The sequence below is a fragment of the Erythrolamprus reginae genome, chromosome 1 (assembly GCF_031021105.1).
Source record: "Erythrolamprus reginae isolate rEryReg1 chromosome 1, rEryReg1.hap1, whole genome shotgun sequence".
In the NCBI taxonomy this organism is placed as follows: Eukaryota; Metazoa; Chordata; class Lepidosauria; order Squamata; family Dipsadidae; genus Erythrolamprus; species Erythrolamprus reginae.
Window position 1 is genome coordinate 395,351,797 of NC_091950.1, and position 23,224 is coordinate 395,375,020.

Genomic DNA, 23,224 nt, shown 5'->3' on the forward strand with positions numbered 1-23,224 from the left:
GCAGCCAATATTTTTGTAGCAAGTCCTGATAAGTGATTTACAGGGAAAGAAAATTGTGACAAGCAAATAGAAGAGAACAGAATAGAATAAAAATCTTTATTGGCCAAGTGTGATTGGACACACAAGGAATTTGTCTCACACCTATGCTCTCAGTGTACATAAGGAGAATAAAATACATTCATCAAGAATAAAAAGATACACTTAGTGATAGTCAAGGTTACTAATAAGCTATCAAATCGTATTAGGAAACAATATAAATTGAAAGATACAAGCAACATGGTTATAGTAATAAATGGGAAGAGATAGATACTAATAGGGAAGAGAAGAAGAATAGTAATACAGTAATACAGGCAATTAGTTGTTAAGCAGAGTGATGGCATTCGGGAAAAAACTGTCCTTGTGTCCTATTGTTTTGGTGTACAGGGTCCTATAGCAGCTTTTTGAAGGTAGAAGATGAAATTATTTATGTCCAGGATGTGAGGGGTCCGTAAAACCCACCACTATTGCTACAATTTTGAGTATACAGTGTTCCCTTGACTTTGGCGGGTCCGACATTTGCGAAAAGTCTATACCACGGTTTTTCAAAAAATATTAATTCAAAAATACTTCGCAGGGTTTTCTTTCTATACCACAGTTTTTCCCGCCCGATGACGTCATACATCATCACCAAACTTTCGTCCGTCTTTAATAAATATTTTTTAATAAACTTTAATAAATAAATATGGTAATTATCTAAATGGTTGCTAAGGGAATGGGAAATTGTAATTTAGGGGTTTAAAGTGTTAAGGGAAGGCTTGTGATATTGTTCATAGCCAAAAATAGTGTACAGTGATCCCCCGCTCGTTGCGAGGGTTACGTTCCAGGAGCCCCCGCAACGAGCGGGTTTTCGCGAAGTAGCGATGCGGAAGTAAAAACACCGTCTGCGCATGTGCAGACGGTGTTTTTACTCCCACAGCGCTAGCGAGGAGCCGAAGATTGGGGGCGGGGCGGCTGTTTGCCGCCGGCATGGAGGGCTTCCTAGCAGCCCCCCAAACCCGGGTTGGGGGTCCGGGGGGCGCTTGGTATCGCCGGTTTTGAGCTGAGTCCGGAAGCGAATTCGCTTCCGGACTCAGCTCAAAACCGCCGATAGCAAGCGGCAAGGAACGCCTTGTCTCGGCGCTTTCGAGCTGTCAGCTCGAAAGCGCCGAGACAAGCCGTTCCTTGCCGCTTGCTATCGGCGGTTTTGAGCTGAAAACCGGCGGTTTTGAGCTGAAAACCGGCGATACCAAGCGGCAAGGAACGCCTTGTCTCGGCGCTTTCGAGCTGTCAGCTCGAAAGCGCCGAGACAAGCCGTTCCTTGCCGCTTGCTATCGGCGGTTTTGAGCTGAAAACCGGCGGTTTTGAGCTCAAAACCGCCGATAGCAAGCGGCAAGGAACGGCTTGTCTCGGCGCTTTCGAGCTGACAGCTCGAAAGCGCCGAGACAAGCTGTTCCTTGCCGCTTGCTATCGGCGGTTTTGAGCTAAATCCGGGAGCGAATTCGCTCCCGGATTTAGCTCAAAAGCGGCGAGAATGAACGGCGTGGGCGGGCGAAGGGCGGGCGGCAGCGAGGAGTTTGCGTGGGCGGTGGGGAAACTCCTCGCTGACGCCAGCAAGAGGGGGAAGACCCAGGGAAGCCGCTGCCATCTACGCATGCGTGCCCGGCACGCATGCGTAGATGGTATTTTTGACTTCCGGGTTGAAAAATAGCGAAGTACCCTGTTCGCAATGGTTGGGGACGCAATAAACGGGGGATCACTGTATTTACTTCCGCATCTCTACTTCGTGGAAATTCGACTTTCGCGGGCGGTCTCGGAACGCATCCCCCGCGAAAATCGAGGGAACACTGTATTTAGTTCAAAATTATTTTGATTGCACCACAAGGCTAGCAAAAGATGAGTCTTTATAATTGTTGTTCCTGACTTTCAGGACTTAGTTATGTAAGTTCTCAAGACTAACTGAGGCTTATAAGTAAGACTTGAGTAAGCACGAGGCTCTGTGCCTACTATCCGACCCATTTATCCTGATAGCCATCTCCCAGTTTAATATAAAAAAATGTTCGTAATAGTAGTGTTTGACCAGAGACTATTTTTGCCAATGTTACTGACCAGAGTACAGTGGTACCTGGTGATATGAACCCCTCGTCATACGAACCTTTCGAGATACGAGCCCGGGGTTCGGAAATTTTTTGCCTCTTCTTACGAATTTTTTTCACCTTACGAATCCACCACCGCCATTGGGATGCCCCACCTCCGGACTTCCGTTGCAAGCAAAGCCCCTGTTTTTGCGATCCTGGGATACCCCTGAGACTCCCCTCCATGGGAAATCCCACCTCCTGACTTCCGTGTTTTTGCAATGCTGTAGGGAAATCCCCAGAGGGGAATCCCAGGATCGGAAAAACGGGCGCTCTGTTGGCCGCCGCCGCCCGGCTGTCACTTTCTGAAACAGCCAGGCACTTCTTGGTGTTCTCCCAAACACCGAACCTGAAAAGTTCGGCAAAACTTCAGGTTTGGGTTCAGGTTTGGGAGAACGCCGAGAAGTGCTGCCGCCTGGCTGTCACCTTCTCAGAAGAGCCGTGGAGCTGTTGGCCGGTCGGGAGGTGTAAACGGAGGTGGGAAACGTCCTTCCTGGCCAGCCGAAATGGGGACTCCAGGAAGGACGTCTCTGTGACGTCAAAGCTCCACCCCTGGAATTCCCTATTGGGATTCCCCACCTCCGTTTGCGCCTCCCGACCGGCCGACAGCTCCACAGCTCTTCTGGGAAGGTGACAGCCGGGCGGCAGGGCTTCTCGGCGTTCTCCTGAACCCAAACGTTTGCCGAACTTTTCAGATTTGGCGTTCAGGAGAATGCCGAGAAGCCTCCGGCTGTTTTGGAAGGTAACAGCCAGACGGCGGCGCCCAGTGGAGCGCCCATTTTTGCAATCCCACCAGCGCAAAAACGGGCGCTTTGGCTTGAAAAAGGGGTAAATTTTGGGCTTGCACGCATTAATCAGTTTTCCATTGATTCCTATGGGAAACATTGTTTTGTCTTACGAACTTTTCACCTTATGACCCTCCTCCCGGAACTAATTAAGTTCGTAAGACAAGATATCACTGTATATGTACTTTGCAGCCAGATTCTCCCACAAACTGATTAGGAGTCTTAAAATTGTAGCCCATGTGTTACATACAGTCTTCTTATTCATTTTCTGATATTCTTGGGGGGGAAAGTATCAACACAGTAACAAATCAAATATACTGATTTGTGGCCAGACTGAAACTGCCTTACACAGTATATCTTTTTAATTTAATAACTACAGTACATGCTTATTACCATACTATGATACTTAGTTTCTTCATTTTTGTATCAATGTATGAAAAGGCTTCAGTGCTGTTCTTTTGGACTAATGATCTCATGTGACATAATTTGCGTTTAAGCTCACTTGTTTGGAGGCTGCTCGTGAGCTGATTATTTGAATTGCAAGAATTAAAGAGCAGAACTCTTGAAAATCAGTTTTAAAAGTTTACCCTTGAGACAGTAAGCGAAGAACCGCCTGAATATTGCTGACTTCTCTTGTGCAGTCTGCATCTAAGCTGCTATTATGGGATATAGGGCATTTAATACAGTTTTTGGAACACTTTATTGATGGCTTTTGAGTGCTACGGACATTTTTCTTCATTGCCTCTTCTCATTTATTTATTTATTTATTTTTGTTTATTTTGTCCAATGCACAATAATACACAATAAAGGTTATAGAGGTTATACTCGAGTAAAATACATTAGAGAAAGAATAGAAGTGAAAATTTAGGAATAGAATATATCAATTAGAGAATAGAAAGATATTATGAGAGTAGTATAAGAAGAATAGAATAGAAGAATAGTAGATATGATATATGAGATACAGGAGAGACAATAGGACAGGGGACGGGAGGCACGCTAGTGCACTTATGCACACCCTTTACTGACCTCTTAGGGATCTGGAGAGATCAGCTGTGGGTAAAATGTTGGAGGTTAGGGGATGACACTACTAAGTCCGGTAATTGTGTCATTGTAATTGTGCTATGCATTTCATGCTTTCTACACTAAACCATCTGCTCTTAATTCAGCATAATCAACTGTTTCCCTAAACTTTTTTTTCCCCAGAGAGAAGTGAAATATGTCTGGATCCTGAGGAAGAACGCCGGGTCCATGTTCGGAGGCAGGAACAAGCTGTGCGCTCTGCCCGAGTGCTCTATGTGCTCCAGCAACAGGTCTGAACAATCGCTGGAAATTTTGGGAAGATATTTCAGACCCAAACTGGGGGAATCCAAACAAGGCAGTCTGACCCAGATAGTTTGGGTCCAAATTATTACACAGAAAGTTTTCCAAACTGTATTCTGTTGTTAATTTATTTGTCACATTATCACACAGGTAAAACAAATCCAAGAAGATCTGGAGAAGCTGAGTCCCCTTAAAATTAAACATACGAAGAAGGTGAGTTGGAATTGTTTTACAAGCTTGAAGGGGAAACTGAGTGATGGGGGGAAAGCTCAGTCGGAGCCTTTGGGGCAGGGTTTCTCAACATCAATGTGGCTGGGGAATTCTGGGAGTTGAAGTTCACACATCTTAAAAGTTGCTGCAGTTAGAGTCTCCCTGAAAGGTCCTTTCGGACAATAGTTGGAAGCATGAGGGTAGAAGGTGACTTTTTAAACTTTGTGTTCAGTGTGCTTTTCACTGAGCTGTGTGATCTTTCAGTCAGACCTGAGGTTTGTTTCTACTTTGCGTATTGTCAGCAGTCCAATTTTATGGTATTCCACTACAGTTGTTCCATAAGAACATAAGAAGAGCCATGCTGAATCAGGCCAAAGCCCATCGAGTCCAGCATTCTGTGTCACACAGTGGCCCAGCAATTGTCCTTGGGGATCTTGAGCAGAAAGAGAAGGCAAGACCCCCAACAAGTGGTACTCAAGGGAATCCTGCCTGCCTCAACCAACATAGAGGCGGTGCATGGACATCTGTAACCACCGATACACTTCTTCTGATACAGACTAGAAATGCCTCCTCCAATCTTGATGTCTTGGTTGTATGGGCTTCAACTTCCAGAATTTTCTCCAGCACCCGTTCTGGCTGGGGAGTTTGTGGAAATGGATTCCGCAGATCCGGCCAACCTGCCAAGGAACTAGTGTTTAAAGATCGTGCGGATATGCTCTGGGTGTCTTGACAAGAGACTACCATACTATTTGGAGTATTAGATGCACTTCTCCCCCCTCTCAAATTGTATTGAAATGTTGGCGCATCTCATACATCGAATTCAGCCATTTTTGGCCTGCCGAACCCCTGCCCCATGCATTCCATTTTCACCAAAAACAGGCTCATTGTTTCCAAAAACAGGGTGCGCAAAGGAGGCCTGCAGAGGGCTTCTCAGGACTGGGGAGGGCAAAAACACGACACGTGACAAAACATGCAAAAAATGAGCCCGTTTACGGCCTTCCAAACCTTCCACCCTTCACATTTTTGCTCTCCCTGGCCCCCAGGAGTACTCTGCAGGCCTCCCAAACCCCCCTGCGGACTCCTTTTTTTTGGCCCGTTTTTGGCCTCCCAAACCCCATTCTGTCATGTGTTTGCCCTCTCTGGTCCCCTGAAGCACTCTGCAGGCCTCCCAAACCCTCTTTGTATCCTGGTTTTCACAAAAACGGGATGTCAGAGGGTTTGGGAGGCCTGCAGAGTGCTCCTGGGGACCAGAGAGGGCAAAACCTTTTTTTCTTGTCTACCTCTTCAAAATCTTGGTGTGCCTTATACTCTGCCACATCTTATAGTCTGAAAAATATGGTACTTGATACAAGCCAGAATTCTTTTTCCTTTGTGATGCAGTCACGAGCTATGGCCAAGCTGGCAGCAGCTCACAGAGGTGCCATACGAGCTCTGCAGATGTTTGTCACTCATTTTGATGACCATTCGGAGCAGCAGTCTGCCTCTGCGCATTGTAAAGAGCTGAGCAATCTCATCAGGCAGCTCTCTCTCTGTTCGGCTCGCCTCGAGATGGACTCATCCATTCCTGAAATCATCATAGATCTGCTGCTGCAAATTGAGGTCAGGAGAGAATGCGTTTTTTCCTTTGCTTGGCATCCAGGACAGTGTAATATTATTATTATTATTATTATTATTATTATTATTATTATTATTATTATTATTATTAATTCCATTTGTATGCCGCCCCTCTCCAAAGACTCGAAGCAGCTTCCAACAACAATACAGTGTACAAATCTAATTGTTAAAAGCAAACAGTTATAAAAACCCTTATTTAAAAACAGTCATACAATCATAACCATACATAAAGCAGGACAGTCAGGGGAATCAATTTCCCCATGCCTGGCGACATAGGTGGGTTTTCAGGAGTTTACGGAAGGCAAGGAGGGTGGGGGCAGTCCTAATCTCCGGAGGGAGTTGATTCCAGAAGGCCGGGGCCGCCACAGAGAAGGCTCTTCCCCTAGGTCCTGCCAGACGACATTGTTTTGTCGACGGAATCCGGAGAAGGCGAACTCTGTGGGACCTAATCGGCCGCTGGGATTCGTGTGGCAGGAGGTGGTCTCGGAGGTATTCTGGTCCGATGCCATGTAGGGCTTTATAAGTCATAACCAACACTTCGAATTGTGACCGGAAACTGATTGGCAGGCAATGCAGTCTGCGGAATGTTGTTGTAACATGGGCATATCTGGGCAAGCCCATGATTGCTCTCGCAGCCGCATTCTGCACGATCTGAAGTTTCCGAACACTTTTCAAAGGTAGCCCCATGTAGAGAGCGTTACAGTAGTCGAACTTTGAGGTGATGAGGGCATGAGTGACTGTAAGCAGTGACTCCCGGTCCAAATAGGGCCGCAACTGGTGCACATAACTCTTCGTGGGGAGGATCAGATTTTCATCATCCAGAGAAGGCAGGACCCTTTGAAATAAGTGTTGAATAATGGCATGTGTTGGCATTTGGCCTCTAAGGAAATTACACATTGCTCTTGAGTTTCATATTCAATTCAGTTCAATTCAATTTATTAGCTTTGTATGCCGCCCCTCTCCGAAAACTTGGGGCGGCTCACAGAATAAGTATAAAAACACAGCATATAGAAGAAATCTAATATATTAAAAAAATACAACTAAAAATCCTATATAACACTCAGTCAAACAGTCCAATCACGCCATATATAACGTTTATTGGTCAGAGGGGCAAGATCTAATTGCCCCAAACTTGGTGACATAGATGAGTCTTAAGACTCTTGCAGAAGGCGAGGAAGGTGGGGGCAGTACGAATCTCTAGGGGGAGCTAATTCCAGAGGGCTGGGGCCCCCACTGAGAAGGCTCTTCCCCTAGGCCCCACCAAACGACATTGTCTGGTTGATGGGACCTGGAGAAGGCCGACTCTGTGGGACCTAACCACCGCAGGGATTTGAATATATAATTGAGAATATATTATCTATATACTATTAAAGCGCTTAATACCCTGGTTCCCAATGTGGGGCTCACACCCAACAGGGGGCAATTTGATTTTTAATGGGGGCAATTGGAACCTTGTTAAACCAAGTTAATGGTCTTTTAGGCTTCCTTTGCATGTGTAGAGTTCACTTTTTGAATAGTTAGAATTATATGTCCAGGGGTGGGTGGGGGGTGGCATCAGGATTTTAGAGATGCTTGGGTGGAGCATGGCCAAAAAAAGGTTGGGAACCACTGGCTTAGTAACTTTTAACAGGGTGAAATGGTGCATCATGGGCAACCATATTTGGGCGTCCTCCTCGATCCACAGCTCACATTAGAGAAACATTTTTCAACTGTGGCGAGGGGGGGCGTTCGCCCAGGTTCACCTTGTGCACCAGTTGCAACCCTATTGGACCGGGAGTCACTGCTCACAGTCACTCATGCCCTCATCACCTCGAGGCTCAACTACTGTAACGCTCTCTACATGGGGCTACCTTTGAAAAATGTTTGGAAACTTCAGATCGTGCAGAATGCAGCTGCGAGAGCAATCATGGGCTTTCCCAAATATGCCCATATTACACCAGCACTCCGCAGTCTGCATTGGTTGCCGATCAGTTTCCGATCACAATTCAAAGTGTTGGTTATGACCTATAAAGCCCTTCATGGCACTGGACCAGATTATCTCAGGGACCGCCTTCTGCTGCACGAATCCCAGCGACCAGTTAGGTCCCACAGAGTGGATCTTCTCCGGGTCCTGTCAACTAAACAATGTCGCTTGCCAGGACCCAGGGGAAGAGCCTTCTCTGTGGCGGCCCCGTCCCAATGGAACCAACTCCCCCCAGAAATTAGAATTGCCCCCACCCTCCTTGCCTTTCGTAAGCTACTTAAAACCCACCTCTGCCGTCAGGCATGGGGGAACTGAGATCCTCTTTCCCTCTAGGCCAGCGGTCCCCAAACTATGGCCCGCGGGCCGGATGCGGCCCGCTGAGGTCTTTTAACCGGTCCGCAGCAGCACAGGAGATTTTACCGATCGATATAATAAGAGTGAGAAATAGAGAGGGAGAGAGAAATGAAGAGGAGAGATAGAAAGAGAGAGAGAGAAAGGGAGAAATAGAGAGGGGGGGAAGGAGAGAAAGTGTGAGAGATACAAAGAGGGAGAGTTAGAAAGAGAGTGAGTGAGTGAGAGAAAGAGAAGAGAAAGAAAGAGAAAGAGGGAGAGAGAAATGAAGAGGGAGAGAGAAATGAAGAGGGAGAGATGGAAAGAGAGAGAGAGAGAAAGAGAAAAATGAGAAAATGATGGAGGGAAAGAACAAGGGAGAGGAAAATGAAACAAATGAGAGAAGAGGAAGAGGAAAGAGAGAAGTGGAGAGGAAGGAGGGAGGGAAGGAAAGAAGGAGAAATGGAGTTTGTTGATTTAAGTTTAAATTTAATTGTTAATAAAGAAGTATAAATTACTTTATTACTTAATTATTAATTAATTACTTAATTGCTTATTACTTCTTTATTTTAAATATTGTATTTGTTCCCATTTTGTTTTTTTACTTTAAATAAGGTATGTGCAGTGTGCATAGGGATTTATTCATAGGGTTTTTTTTATAGTCCGGCCCTCCAACTGTCTGAGGGACAGTGAACTGGCCCCCTGTGTAAAAAGTTTGGGGACCCCTGCTCTAGGCCTTTACAATTCTATGCATGGTATGTCTGTATGTATGTTTGGTTTTTATATTAATGGGTTTTTTAATCGTTTTTAGTATTAGATTACTATTTTACACTGTTTTATTGTTGCTGTTAGCCGCTCCGAGTCTCCGGAGAGGGGCGGCATACAAATCCAATAAATAAACAAATAAATTAATAAATATTTAAACCAAGGATCCCAAATGGGCTAATTAAAATCTGGGGCTCAAGACTCCTGTGGAATGGAAAGTTGGCAAATTTTATAAAGCGCGTTACCATGTTATGATAAAAATTGTCATAAAACATCTTATGACATAATATAAAGCGTCAGAAAACGTTTCCTGTGCTGATGTTTGACTCTGCCATAAATGTAGGCCATTTTCAAAGCAGATACATCTTTCCAGTAAAGGCAGGACATTACAAGTTCTGTCATTTTTTAAAGGCTTTGAGGAATCTGGTGAAGAAATATCTCTAAAAGGGTGACTCAACAGATCATCGGTTGATTTTTTTAAAAAAATGTATTGTGCCCATGGGATGAGAAATATAATTACATTATCTTAAAATTATCCCTAAATCTTGTTCCAGACAGTGAGTATGTTAGCGAGATAGCATTTTTCCTTCTAATTTATTCAGAAGTGGCTTTGCTTTTGGTCAATTAAGTAAATTGAACATCCATCTAAATTTGCATCCTGTGGATTGAATTGCGGGTGACCAGTGTAAGATTGTTATGTGTTTAACTTGATGCAAATTGCTATGACAGGACTTGAACTCTGTGTTGTCCAAAAAGGAGTCCCCCAAGAAAGGACAGGAATGGCTCTCTACCACTCAAGTTGAGGCGCCGAAAAACCAAAAACCAAAAGAATTGCCAAAAAAACAAAAGAAATTTTGTGCGTTGGACCGAAAAAAGTCTCCAGTGGCTCGTAAACTTCTTCCTGGTGAGTCTTCTCGGTGCTGAGTTGGAAGAAGTCTGATTAGTAATTCTTATGCATTGTTTTTGATTTCCCCCGCCACCTCTGAAAAAACGTAGACCCAGGTGAGTTGGGGATTTCTGGGTGAACTCATTACAAATTCTGATTCAATTGGATGGTCAGAATTCAGGTTGTTCAGAAATGAATACCTCTTCTTATGAACTTAATTCGTTTCGTGACCAGGTTCTTAAGTAGAAAAGTTTGCAAGAAGAAGCAATTTTTCCCATAGGAATCAATGTAAAAGCAAATAATGCGTGCGATTGGGGAACCCACTGGGAGGGTGGAGACCCTGTTTCCTTCCAGGAGATTCCTAGAGAGGCCCCACGGAGGCTTCTCCCTGCATTTTCTGGCCCTGTTTCCTTCCAGGAGATTCCTAGAGAGGCCCCATGGAGGCTTCTCCCCACCTTTTTTGGCCCTGTTTCCTCCCAGGAGATTCCTAGAGAGGCCCCACCTTTTCTGGCCCTGTTTCTGCCCAGGAGATTCCTAGAGAGGCCCCACAGAGGCTTCTCCCCACCTTTTTTGGCCCTGTTTCATCCCAGGAGATTCCTAGAGAGGCCCAACCTTTTCTGGCCCTGTTTCCTCCCAGGAGATTCCTAGAGAGGTCCCACAGAGGCTTCTCCCCACCTTTTTTGGCCCTGTTTCCTCCCAGGAGATTCCTAGAGAGGCCCCACCTTTTCTGGCCCTGTCTCCTCCCAGGAGATTCCTAGAGAGGCCCCACAGAGGCTTCTCCCCACCTTTTCTGGCCCTGTTTCCTCTCAGGAGATTCCTAGAGAGACCCCACAGAGGCTTCTCCCTGCCTTTTCTGGTTACAGTTTCGGAGGCTCGGGGTTGTAAGTGGAAAATTGTTCTTGAGAAGAGGCAAAAAAATATTGAACACCCGGTTCTTATCTAGAAAAGTCCGTAAGTAGAGGTGTTTTTAGGTAGAGGTATCACTGTACTTCAGAAGAAGGTACTGAGGGGTAAAATGCTTATTTGAATGTTTATTATGTGAAGAGACTTCTGCTTCCTCTTAAAATTATTCCCTCTGCTTCCTATCCCTAGATCTTCCTATAATTAAGTCAAATGTTTATCTCTGTTTTTAGTATGCCTCTGTTGCATACTGTCCCCTATTTTAAATAGTAAGTGCCCTAGTTTGCAGTGATGGCAAACCTTTTTTTCCACGAGTGCCAAAAGCACATGCGCTTGTGCTGTCGCGCATGCATGAGTGTCCACCTCCATAATTCAATGTGTGGGGAGAGTGAAAACGGATTCCCCAGTCCCACTAAAATCCCTATGGAGGCCAGAAATGGCCCATTTCCCAACTTCTGGTGGGCTCAGTAGGCCCATTTTTCACCCTCCCCAGATTCCAGAGGCAAAAACGTCTTCTCCCATCCCCCTGGAAGCCTCTGGAAGCCAAAAGTGCCCTCCCAGAGTCTCTGTGCAAGCCAAAAATGAGCTGGCCGGGTCACACATGCGGGTTGGATCTGAGCTAGGGTAACACCTTGCGTGCCAGCAGAAATGGATCCATGTGCCACCTGTCACATGCGTGGCAGAGGTTTGCCATCACTGCCCTATAGCATTCAACTATTCTTAACATTCTTTTAGTTTGGTAAAGTATCAGGGCCATATAATAAATAAATTATTATTTATTAGATTTGTATGCCGCCCTTCTTGGAAGACTGTTGTGGTTGGACGTTTCTTCAGGGGAATTCTCGCGCTCAAAGAGGCTTGTGTTATTGCCAGCAGATTCTGATAATGAAGATTTACAGCCAAGGACAGACAGTGGGGGAGAGGAATCAGTCGGAGAGATGAGTACAGCCAGCCCATCAGTTAATGCTCCCATTAGTGAGACGTCAGAGTCAGAGGAGGATCCGCTTGTGGATGCCTATATGCGCAGGCTTCTGACAAGAAGGGAGCAGCTGCGCAGGCGTCTACGCAGATAAGGGAAAACACCTATGTCAGAGGCAATTATGTTAATGTGTTTGGGGATAAATTACGGGCGTTGAGGAATGCGCATGTGGGCGTTTATCCGTTGCAGAAAGACCATTGCTACTGTTTGGATTGTTCCACAACTTCTACTGACTTTTGGACACTTCACAGTTAAATAACTCTTGAAGGGGATGGCTGTGAAGATTCACAGCTGCCTTAATTGCTTGTTTGTCTTGTCTTTTGCCGCATTCCAGCACTGTTATCTGGGTGAGAGAAATTTGGCTCTTTTTTAGAGTGTGTGCTCACAAAACTGTTTTGGATAAACTTTATTATTATTATTATTATTATTTATTGGATTTGTATGCCGCCCCTCTCCACAGACTCGGGGCAGCTAACAACAATGATAAAAACAACATGTAACAATCCAATTTAATAAAACAACTAAAAACCCTTATTATAAAAACCAAACATACACACAAACATACCATACATAACTTGTAATGGCCTAGGGGAAGGAATATCCTAATTCCCCCATGCCTGGTGACAAAGGTGGGTCTTGAGTAATTTGTGAACGACAAGGAGGGTGGGGGCCGTTCTAATCTCTGAGGGGAGTTGATTCTAGAGGGCCGGGGCCGCCACAGAGAAGGCTCTTCCCCTGGGGCCCGCCACTACTACTTTCATTTCATTTCTACTATTACTTTCATTTCTTCTGTGACGGTGTATGTGTGTGTTTGAATTTGCATTCCTAACTCACTGGAGGCTATTAGTGAAGGGCCCAGTATAACACCATGAGTGTAACATTGTCGTAACAAATTACTTTAGATGAATATCCAGAATCTGCAGACCTGTCACCATATAAGGCTACTATCAATCACTGCAGCGCAAGAGCCCAGGAAGGCCGGCTCCCCATTGAGCGATGGGCAGTTGCACAGTGCAAGGGTGAGGCCGTCAGGAGATCGGGGCCTTTGAAAGCAGGCCCTGCTTCAGAACTGAAAGCAGGAACTCTGAAGAAGAGAGGAGGCTCGCTTTCCATCAGACCTCAGGTACGGCTATATAATCATCAGCTTCTACTCCTCTACCTTGTCTCCAAAGCTTTAATTTTGGATGCTGCGAGACACACTTTCTCCCCTGATGTCATGTCTTTTCCTCCAAAATTACAGTGATTGAAACGAAAGCTTTAATAGTTGTTGCTGCGTAGGGGAAAAAGTGCTAAAATGTGTCTGGAAAATACATGTTATTTTAATGTTTTTGTTTCTCTAAAGGGTAGAAGTCGACCTCCCAAAACAAAAACAGTGCAGCCTGTAGCCAAACAATCCCGCATTCTAGACCCGACCGTTGCATTCCGGCTTAAGGAGACCAAACCGCCGGTCCGAGATAATAGGGCCCCATGGATGCCTCCCAGTGTGAAGTCTCCCCTCCACGCTGCTCTGCGGTAGGTTAACACTCTTGCGAAGGCAGTTTTTAAGGGTATAAACATCCACAGTGGATTATGACGGTTGTGGTGGTTTATTTATGGCAGATGGCATAAAAGCTTCTTCAAGTGCAGCTTCTGGGATTTTATCTGGAGATTGAAACATTCGGAGCTTCTGGATGGATCTGATATCTGATTCATTCGGTTCAGTACGATCTTCATTCTGCAGAATTTCAGATGTTCCCAATGGTCACCGAGTGATAATAAGGAATGAACCTAGAACTTTGTGAATGTAAACTTAGTCATGGCCCCGTAGTCACCACTTTTGAGATCCTGTTGGGTTTGCATAGTATAGCTATTTTCAACTTCTTGTGAGGAGGCCCTCATGTTCATTGGAGACTGGTTCATAGAAACATAGAAGATTGACGGCAGAAAAAGACCTCATGGTCTGCCCTTATACTATTTCCTGTATTTTATCTTAGGATGGGTGTCAACAGACTCAAATTCAACCCTGATAAGACGGAGTGGCTGTGGGTTTTGCCTCCCAAGGACAATCCCATCTGTCCGTCCATTACCCTGGGGGGGGGGATCACTGATCCCCTCGGAGAGAGTCCACAACTTGGGCATCCTCCTTGATCCACAGCTCACATTAGAGAAACATCTTTCAGCTGTGGCGAGGGGGGCGTTTGCCCAGGTTCGCCTGGTGCACCAGTTGCGGCCCTACTTGGACCGGGAGTCACTGCTCACAGTCACTCACACCCTCATCACCTCGAGGCTCGACTACTGTAATGCTCTCTACATGGGGCTACCTTTGAAAAGTGTTCGGAAACTTCAGATCGTGCAGAATGCAGCTGCAAGAGCAATCATGGGCTTTCCTAAATATGCCCATGTCACACCAACACTCCGCAGTCTGCATTGGTTGCCGATCGGTTTCCGGTCACAATTCAAAGTGTTGGTTATGACCTATAAAGCCCTTCATGGCACCGGACCAGAATATCTCCAGGACCGCCTTCTGCCGCACGAATCCCAGCGTCCGGTTAGGTCCCACAGAGTTGGCCTTCTCCGGGTCCCGTCAACTAAACAATGTCGTTTGGCGGGACCCAGGGGAAGAGCCTTCTCTGTGGCCGCCCCGACCCTATGGAACCAACTCCTCCCAGATATCAGAGTTGCCCCCACCCTCCTAGCCTTTCGTAAGCTCCTTAAAACCCACCTCTGTTGTCAGGCATGGGGGAATTGATACTTTCCCTCCCCCTAGGCTTATAAAATTTATGCATGGTATGCTAGTATGTATGATTGGTTTCTAAATTGGGGTTTTAAATTAACTTTAAATATTAGATTTGTTTACATTGTATTATTATTGCTGTGAGCCGCCCCGAGTCTGCAGAGATGGGAGGCATACAAATCTGATAAATAAATAAATAATAAGTACAGCTTCTGGGATTTTATCTGGAGATTGAAACATTTGGAGCTTCTGTGTGTACTAAGATGGATCAGATATCTGATTCATTTGGTTCAGTACGATCTTCATTCTGCAGAATTTCAGATATTCCCAATGGTCACCGAGTGATAATATGGAATGAACCTAGAACTTTGTGAATGTAAACTTAGTCATGGCCCCATAGTCACCACTTTTGAGATCCTTTTGGGTTTGCATACTATAGCCATTGTCATCTTCTTGTGAGGAGGCCCTCATGTTCATTGGAGACTGGTTCATAGAAACATAGAAGATTGACGGCAGAAAAAGACCTCATGGTCCATCTAGTCTGCCCTTATACTATTTCTTGTATTTTATCTTAGGATGGATATATGTTTATCCCAGGCATGTTTAAATTCAGTTACTGTGGATTTACCAACCACGTCTGCTGGAAGTTTGTTCCAAGCATCTACTACTCTTTCAGTCAAATACTATTTTCTCATGTTACTTCTGATCTTTCCCCCAACTAACCTCAGATTGTGTCCCCTTGTTCTTGTGTTCACTTTCTTATTAAAAACACTTACCGTATCTCCTGAACCTTATTTAATCCTTTAACATATTTAAATGTTTCGATCATGTCCCCCTTTCTCTTCTGTCCTCCAGACTATACAGATTGAGTTCATTAAGTCTTTCCTGATAGGTTTGATGCTTAATACCTTCCACCATTCTTGTAGCCCATCTTTGGACCCGTTCAGTTTTATCAATATCTTTTTGTAGGTGAGGTCTCCAGAACTGAACACAGTATTCCAAATGTGGTCTCACCAGCACTCTATACAGCAGGATCACAATCTCCCTCTTCCTGCTTGTTATACCTCCAGCTATGCAGCCAAGCATCCTACTTGCTTTCCCAACCGCCTGACTGACTCCTATCCCTCTTTCTGGAATGCTTGACGAAATTCACCAGATGATGTTTACACCGGTGTCAATAATTAATTTATGATGCAGAAATTCATAATTGGTGCCAGTGGGACAGTAAAACTCATGATGAGCTTGTCTTGTTGTTTTTCTTCTCCCACTTAAACTCAACATTCTTGTAGGCCCCTGGAGAAAAATCCTGAGAATCCTGAGCCATCTCCGAAGATAGAGACAAAGGAAAAAGAAATACCGGTACCCGAGAAAGAAATGCACAGGTAGGCCTGGAAGGAAAGGTGGAAGGTTGTGGATTTTAAAATAGTTACATTTTGAGAACCTTTCTCTCTCTCCCCACCTCTCTCCTTCTCCCTCCTTCCCTGTGTCTTCAAGTAATGGCTAGTCACGTCCTTGTAATTTTCTTTGGCAAGGTGTTTTGGAAGTCATTTGCCTTTGTCTCCTTCTAGGGCTGAGAGAGTATAATAATAATGATAATAATAATAATGATAATAATAATAATAATAATAATAATAATAATAATAATAATAATAATATTTGTATGCTACCCCTCTCCGAAGACTCGGGGCGGTTCACAACACAATACACAATGTACAAATCCAATATTAAAAAACAGATTAAAACCCTTATCATAAAAATTAATCACACAACCCAAGCAAACCATACATAAATCATAGTAGCTACGAAGAATGTCAACTTCCCCAATCCTGGTGACATAGGTGGGTTTTTAGCAGCTTGCGAAAGGCAAGGAGAGTGGGGCAGTTCTAATCTCTGGGGGCAGTTGGTTCCAGAGGGCCGGGGCCACCCCAGAGAAGGCTCTTCCCCTGGGTCCCGCCAGATGGCATTGCTTAGTCGACGGGACCCAGAGAAGGCCAACTCTGTGGGGCTTAACCGGTCGCTGGGATTCGTGCGGCAGAAGGCGGTCCCGGAGATATTCTGGTCCGATGCCATGAAGGGCTTTATAGGTCATAACCGGAAACTGATCGGCAACCAATGCAGACTGCGGAGTGTTGGTGTAACATGGGCATACCTAGGGAAGCCCATGATTGCTCTCTCAGCCACATTCTGCACGATCTGAAGTTTCCGAACACTTTTCAAAGGTAGCCCCATGTAGAGAGCGTTACAGTAGTTGAACCTCGAGATGATGAGGGCATGAGTGACTGTGAGCAGTGACTCCCGGTCCAAATAGAGAATGGCTGACCCAAGGTCATCCAGCTGGCTTTGTGCCTAAAGAACACACAGGCTCTCAGGTTCTGCCTTAACCACTACATCTAACTGGCTCTTTCTCGTACATACAGATTTTTCTTTGTCCTCAACAGATATCATTTGTCATTCTAAATTTGGACTGAAACCCATGTGGAAGAACATTTACTTTGGAAATAGATCTGAATTGGGCTTGGTTTCTTAGACCACCATAGAATATAGCAAGGAAAACTAGCTATGGGGGAAAATACCCTAGATTTTACATCCTGACCACAAAGAAGCAGTTGGGATGATTTACCAAAATGATGAGAGAAAAGAAAAAACTCTGCTTTTCCCATAGGAATCAATGTAAAAGCAAATAATGTGTGCAATTGGGGAAACCACAGGGAGGGTGGAGGCCCTGTTTCCTCCCAGGAGATTCATACAGAGGCCCCACGGAGGCTTCTCCCCGCCTTTCCCCATTACTTCGGGTCACCAAGGTTGGAAAACACTGTTCTAGTCCAATGCCTGCTCAAACAGGGAACCTTATACAATTTCAGACAAATGGTTGTCCAATCTCTTCTTTAAAACTTTCAGTGTAGCAATACTCACAATGTCTGGAGGCAAGTCATTCCACTGATTAATTGTTCTAATAGTCAGGAAAATTCTCCTTACTTCTAGGTTGGTTCTCTCCTTGATTCGTTTTAATCCATTGGTTCTTATTCTGTCTTTAAGTACTTTAGAGCAGTGATTTTCAACCTTTTTTGAGCCGCGGCACATTTTTTACATTTACAAAATCCTGGGGCACACTACCAACCAAAATGACACAAAATGACACCCTAAAATACTCTCCTCTCTTTTTCCATCCCTGTCTCCTCCCCACCCTTGTGTGTGTGTGTGTATGTGTGTATACACACTCTTGAACCATTTCCAAAAACAGGTGAGAGCTGGGTTTTTTTCTCTCTTATTCTTTGGGTGCTTTTAATCATATGCTTTAAATCAAGAGTCACTTCTCTCTCTTTTGTTTCTCTCTCTTTCCTCTCATTCTCTGTCTCAATCATTTTCTCATTTCTCTTTTTTCCTCCCCTTTTTGCTCATTTCTCTCTCTCTCTCTCTCCCTTCCTCTCCTTTTCTCTCTCTCTCTTGCTTTCTTTCTCTCTCTCTTGCCTTCTCTCTCTCTCTCTCTTTCTCTCTTTCTTTCTCACTCACTCTCTCAACAAAAAGTTGCGAGACTGGAACCTGAGCTTCCTTCTTCGCGGCACACCTGACCATGTCTCGCGGCACACTGGTTGAAAAACACTGCTTTAGAGAATAGATTAACTTCCTTTTCTTTGTGGTAGCCCCTTAGATATTGGAACACTGTTATGCCGATACCCAAAGTTCCTAAGAGGTCAGTAAGGGGCGTACATAAGTGCACCAGAGTGCCTACCGCCCCCTGTCCTATTGTCTCTCCTATATCTCCTATATCGTCTCTTCTATACCTACATCTTTTTCTGCTATTCTCTCATAGTTATATTTCACTCCTTTATTTTCTCCTCTATTTAATACATTCTACCTGATTATATCCTCTATAACCCTCATTGCGTATTATTGTGTATTGGACAAAACAAACAAACAAATAAATAAATAAAATTACAGTTTTAGAGGTTCGGGGTTGTAAGTGAAAAATAGTTCTTGAGAAGAGGCAAAAAAAATCTTGAACACTCAGTTCTTATCTAGAAAAGTTCTTAAGTAGAGACGTTCTTAGGTTGAGGTGCAGTATACTAAATTATGCTGTCCTGTTATTTTTGTGTGTTCTGCTAGTCACATTTTTAAAAGATGAGATGAACCATCAGATTGTCACTGTGCTGTATTGTTTGATAAAATTACAGGGACAATGGTGCTTCCCCAACAGAGGAGGTAGAGCAAACTGATCCTGAAAGTCTGGAGCTTCTTTTGGAAAACATGCAGGTATATCATTCTTTGTCTTTTTCTTTTGATTTTCTTGACATATTTCCTTGTTGACGAAATGAAGAAATAACTTCCTCCTTTCTTTCCCAAACTTTTATTGAAGAGCACCTCAAGGCTGGATATTTCACATATGTTGAGTCTGACTTGCTTTCAAAGTCTTACCTCTTGTATTAGTCAGGACTGCAAGTAAAATTGTTGCTTCGACTAAATAACAGCAGCATTTAGATTTACTGCATGTATCGCTTCACAGTGTCTTACAGCCCTCTCTATGCAGTTTACAGAGTTAGCATATTTCTCCTACAATTTGGGTCCTCATTTTACCCACCACAGAAGGATAGAAAGCTGAGTCAATCTTGAGCCTGTGAGATTTGAACTGCCAAATTGCAGGAAGCTGGCAGTCAGCAGAAGTAGCCTGCAGTACTGATTTAGGGGTAGTGATTTCTGACAGTCTCAAAATGGGTGAACAGTGCAGTCAGGCAGTAGGAAAAGCAAGTTGGATGCTTGGCTGCATAGCTAGAGGTATGACAAGCAGGAAGAGGGAGATTGTGACCCCGCTGTATAGAGCGCTGGAAGGACCACATTTGGAAGACTGTGTTCAGTTCTGGAGACCTCACCTACAAAAAGATATTGATAAAATTGAACGGGTGCAAAGGCAGAATACGAAAATGGTGGAAGGTCTTAAGCATAAAACGTATCAGGAAAGACTTCATGAACTCAGTCTGTATAGTCTGGAGGACAGAAAGAAAAGGGGGGACATGATCGAAGCATTTAAATATATTAAGGGGTTAAATAAAGTTCAGGAGGGAAGTATATTTAATATGAAAGTGAACACAAGAACAAGGGGGCACAATCTGAGGTTAGTTGGGGGAAAGATCAGAAGCAACATAAGAAAATATTATTTTCCTGAAAGAGTAGTAGATCCTTGGGAAAAAACGTCCAGCAGACGTGGTTGGTAAATCCACAGTAACTGAATTTAAACATGCCTGGGATAAACATATATCCATCCTAAGATAAAATACAGGAAATAGTATAAGGGCAGACTAGATGGACCATGAGGTTTTTTTCTGCTATCTTCTATGTTTCTGTGTACTGCACTCTAACCACTGTGCCACCATGGCTAAATGCAAGGCGTAAGGCTTATGAGGCAATAATTGAGTCATGCTTATTAGAATTAATTCATTCGTTCATTCATTAGACTTAATTTTGGAGTATAAGACCCACTGGATTATAAGACGCACCTAGATTTTAGAGGTGGAAAACAACGAAAAAAGTATTCTGAACCAAATGGTGCAGCAATATATTATTTAATAAAATACCAGCATAGAGGAATACATTTTACAAACATGTATACTTTTTACAGGCCTGTACACTTTTTACAAACTTCAAACGTGACAGCTTTAAGACTTGTGAACTTCAACTCCCAGAATTCCTCCTCCAGTCATGCTAGCTCAGGAATGGGAGTTGAAGCCCACAAGTCTTAAACTTGCTAAGTTTGAAGACCCTTGCACCCCTAAGCCAGGGCTCTTCAAACATGACAGCTTTAAGACTAGTGGACTTCAACTCCCAGAATTCCTCCTCTAGTCATGCTAGATGGGGTAATTAGAAGGCAAAAACAGCCCCATTTTTGTGAGAAACGAGACTTTTTTGCCCATTTTCCCCCAGTCCCCAGGAGCTCTCTGCAGGCTCCCCCAAACCCTTTGCCCACCCCATTTTTGCAAAAAAAAAAAAAGGGGGTGAAAAATGAGCCGTTTTGTACAAAAACAGAGGTATTTTTGCTATTCCCCAGCACCCAAGAGCTCTCTGCAGGTGGGGGTGGTGATGGTTTTGCCTTCAGGAGAGCAAGTATGGCTGCATTTGGTGTATAAGACACACCAACATTTCCACCCTCTTTTTTTGGGGGGGGGGACGGGGGGACGGACAGTGCATCTTATACTCTGAAAAATATGGTATATCTTGCTTTTCACAAAGGAGCTCAAGGCAGCACAAGCAGTCTTTCCAATACAGGGCAATCACAGCATTCAAATAAGGAAGTCTGAAAATTTTGCCTTTCTTTATAAGATACTTAATCTGTTTATTTCTCTCTTTATCTTTTTTTTTTTAAAAACCCTGTAAAATAAGTTTACAGATGCTGTAGGAATATGGTTGCCCATACCTGCATTATATGATCAGGCAGACCTGGGATAAAAATGGCTTTCAAAATGGCACAGAAAAGTCAGCTAACCCAAGTATGGTCCAAAGGAATTAATGTGGTTATAAGTGAAACGAAAGCTCTACTTTTGTAAAGAAATGTGGCCCTCAGGTTTAAATCTTTTTCTCAGTTGCATTGGATGCCAGGTGTTGAAATACATCACAAAGTCCGTGTGAAACCAGTTGTTGAGCTCACTTGATTGTTAAACAGTTTCACACTGGGCATTTAATGTGTGATAATTTACGCAAAAAGTGTCAGACTTTACAAAGTAATTAGAAAAAGTGTCAGACTTTTCCCCCCACTTTCTTTTGAAATGGGGTATGTGTTTAACCATTCCTGTCCCCTAAAATAATTTAGCTTTGCAACACTGCTCCAGGACAACATCTTGACTAAAAATAAATAAAGGGGCTTAAAGGGTTCTAAAGCTAAACAAATTTCACCATAGAGACAAAATATTTCCACATAATAATTTTTAGGTCCCCCCCCCCCCCACTTTTAATATTCTGTAAGGCAAGAAAAAAAAACAAAATATAGGACAGTAACGCATAACAATATATTTTAAAGTTGTAATTTTTACATAACAGTAACTTTATTAAAAACAAGAGTTAGCATAAATTATATACAGTACTGTAATTATCCTTTTTTGTTGCAGCATAGTATGGTATATTGTGAAAATAGTCGTTCTGGGGAAACTACATTGGTTCCCTCTGCTGGTTTTCCACAAGCCTTTACTTCAGAGCCTTCCCTTGATTTGTGTTGTTGTTACCAATTTTCTTTTCTTTCAATTCTTCCAGTTGCGTTTTTCTTTTGGGATGGAGTTGTTTTATCTTACATTTTTCTATGTGCTTTGCCAAGAGTCCAATAAAAACACGATTCATACTTCTGCGAAATCTTTTGAACTTTATCAGTAACTTTTTCTGAAAAATCAACTGACCATGCTTTAACATGTCAGTTATCCAATAATAAATTATTTTTGAGTGGTTATTAATTTTGTAGCTACGAGTAAGAGAGCTGCTGAGAAACTATAAACGCTCTTAAACCGAGTTTATTTCGTTGGCCTTTTTATCAGAAAGTCCTAATTCAGACTGAGGTGATGTCGGCCATCTTGACTAACTGATGAATTTTTGTTTCATTAGAAATTGAATCTCTCCTTGGAAAGAAGGATTGGTTAGGAGGTATCTTTGTGGTATAACCATTCAGCACTGGACATTTGGAAAGTACAATATACCTCTAATTCTGTATTGCAGTGGTTCTCAACCTTTCTAATGCCGTGACCCCTTAATACAGTTCCTCATGTTGTGGTGACCCCAACCATAAGTCTAGCACCAATTCTCCCAACAGAGCTTTAAGCTGATTGGTAGGAAGGTCAGAGGGACACCCCCACTGTAAACGCTTGACTGATCCGATTGTAAAAATATGTTCCAAGGCGCCAGAATAGAAACTTTAGTTCCGAACATCATGAGAAATTTGTCTTTTCCCATGGTCTTGGGGGACCCCTGTGAAACGGTCGTTCGACCCCCAAAGAGATCCCGATCCCCAGGTTGAGAACCACTGCTAGTGTTACAATTCACTGATGATGCTTTTTGACATGGTTCCCCTCATTCTCCCAGTGGATATTTTGTGTATGGGAAAGTAGTTTTAAAGACTGCAACAAGTTTGTTTATTTTTATTTATTTATTTTGTCCAATACATAATGAAGGTTAATGAGATTAGCCATGTAGAATATATATCAAAAAAAGGAAAGAAAGAAAGAAAGGAGTGAAGATATAAGAATAAAATGCAATACATCATTGGAGGATAGAGGAAGAGATATATGAGTGGAAGAAAAGAAATATGAGATATAGGAGAGACAATCGGACAGGGGATGGAAGGCACCCTGGTGCACTTATGCACACCCCTTTTTCTCTCTCTCTCTCTTCCTCCCTCCCTTTCTCCCTCTCGTTAGGATACAACAAGCTTACCAGGTATTTGTTTGGAGGATTGCCACCTGGAACAGTTCAAGAAGATAGAAGATGAGGCTCTTTCTGCATTCAGCATCTCTGACCTGGAGACAATGATGAAGAGGATGGAGGAAATAGAGGTGAATTCATTAGTTGGTTGCTGACCTATGTCTGTGCATCAGGTTATTGGGCTTCAATGTCTCTTACAGGTCAGGCATCTGTAATACTGA

The 23,224-nt window shown here is 43.6% G+C and overlaps 1 protein-coding gene across 3 annotated transcripts in view; it reads left to right on the top strand.

Moving 5' to 3' along the window:
• KIAA0753 (KIAA0753 ortholog) overlaps positions 1–23,224 on the top strand; it is a 36,970-nt gene that overhangs the window by 5,302 nt on the left and 8,444 nt on the right. For 2 of the 3 annotated variants that reach the window (XM_070735021.1, XM_070735022.1), the window contains exons 4-12: positions 4,139–4,245; positions 4,406–4,468; positions 5,846–6,064; positions 9,867–10,041; positions 12,805–13,025; positions 13,245–13,414; positions 15,905–15,997; positions 18,788–18,866; positions 23,000–23,134. In XM_070735021.1, the coding sequence (XP_070591122.1) occupies positions 4,139–4,245; positions 4,406–4,468; positions 5,846–6,064; positions 9,867–10,041; positions 12,805–13,025; positions 13,245–13,414; positions 15,905–15,997; positions 18,788–18,866; positions 23,000–23,134 (1,262 nt within the window). The remainder of the gene's footprint in view (positions 1–4,138; positions 4,246–4,405; positions 4,469–5,845; positions 6,065–9,866; positions 10,042–12,804; positions 13,026–13,244; positions 13,415–15,904; positions 15,998–18,787; positions 18,867–22,999; positions 23,135–23,224) is intronic. The other variant, XM_070735023.1, reaches the window with a different exon arrangement.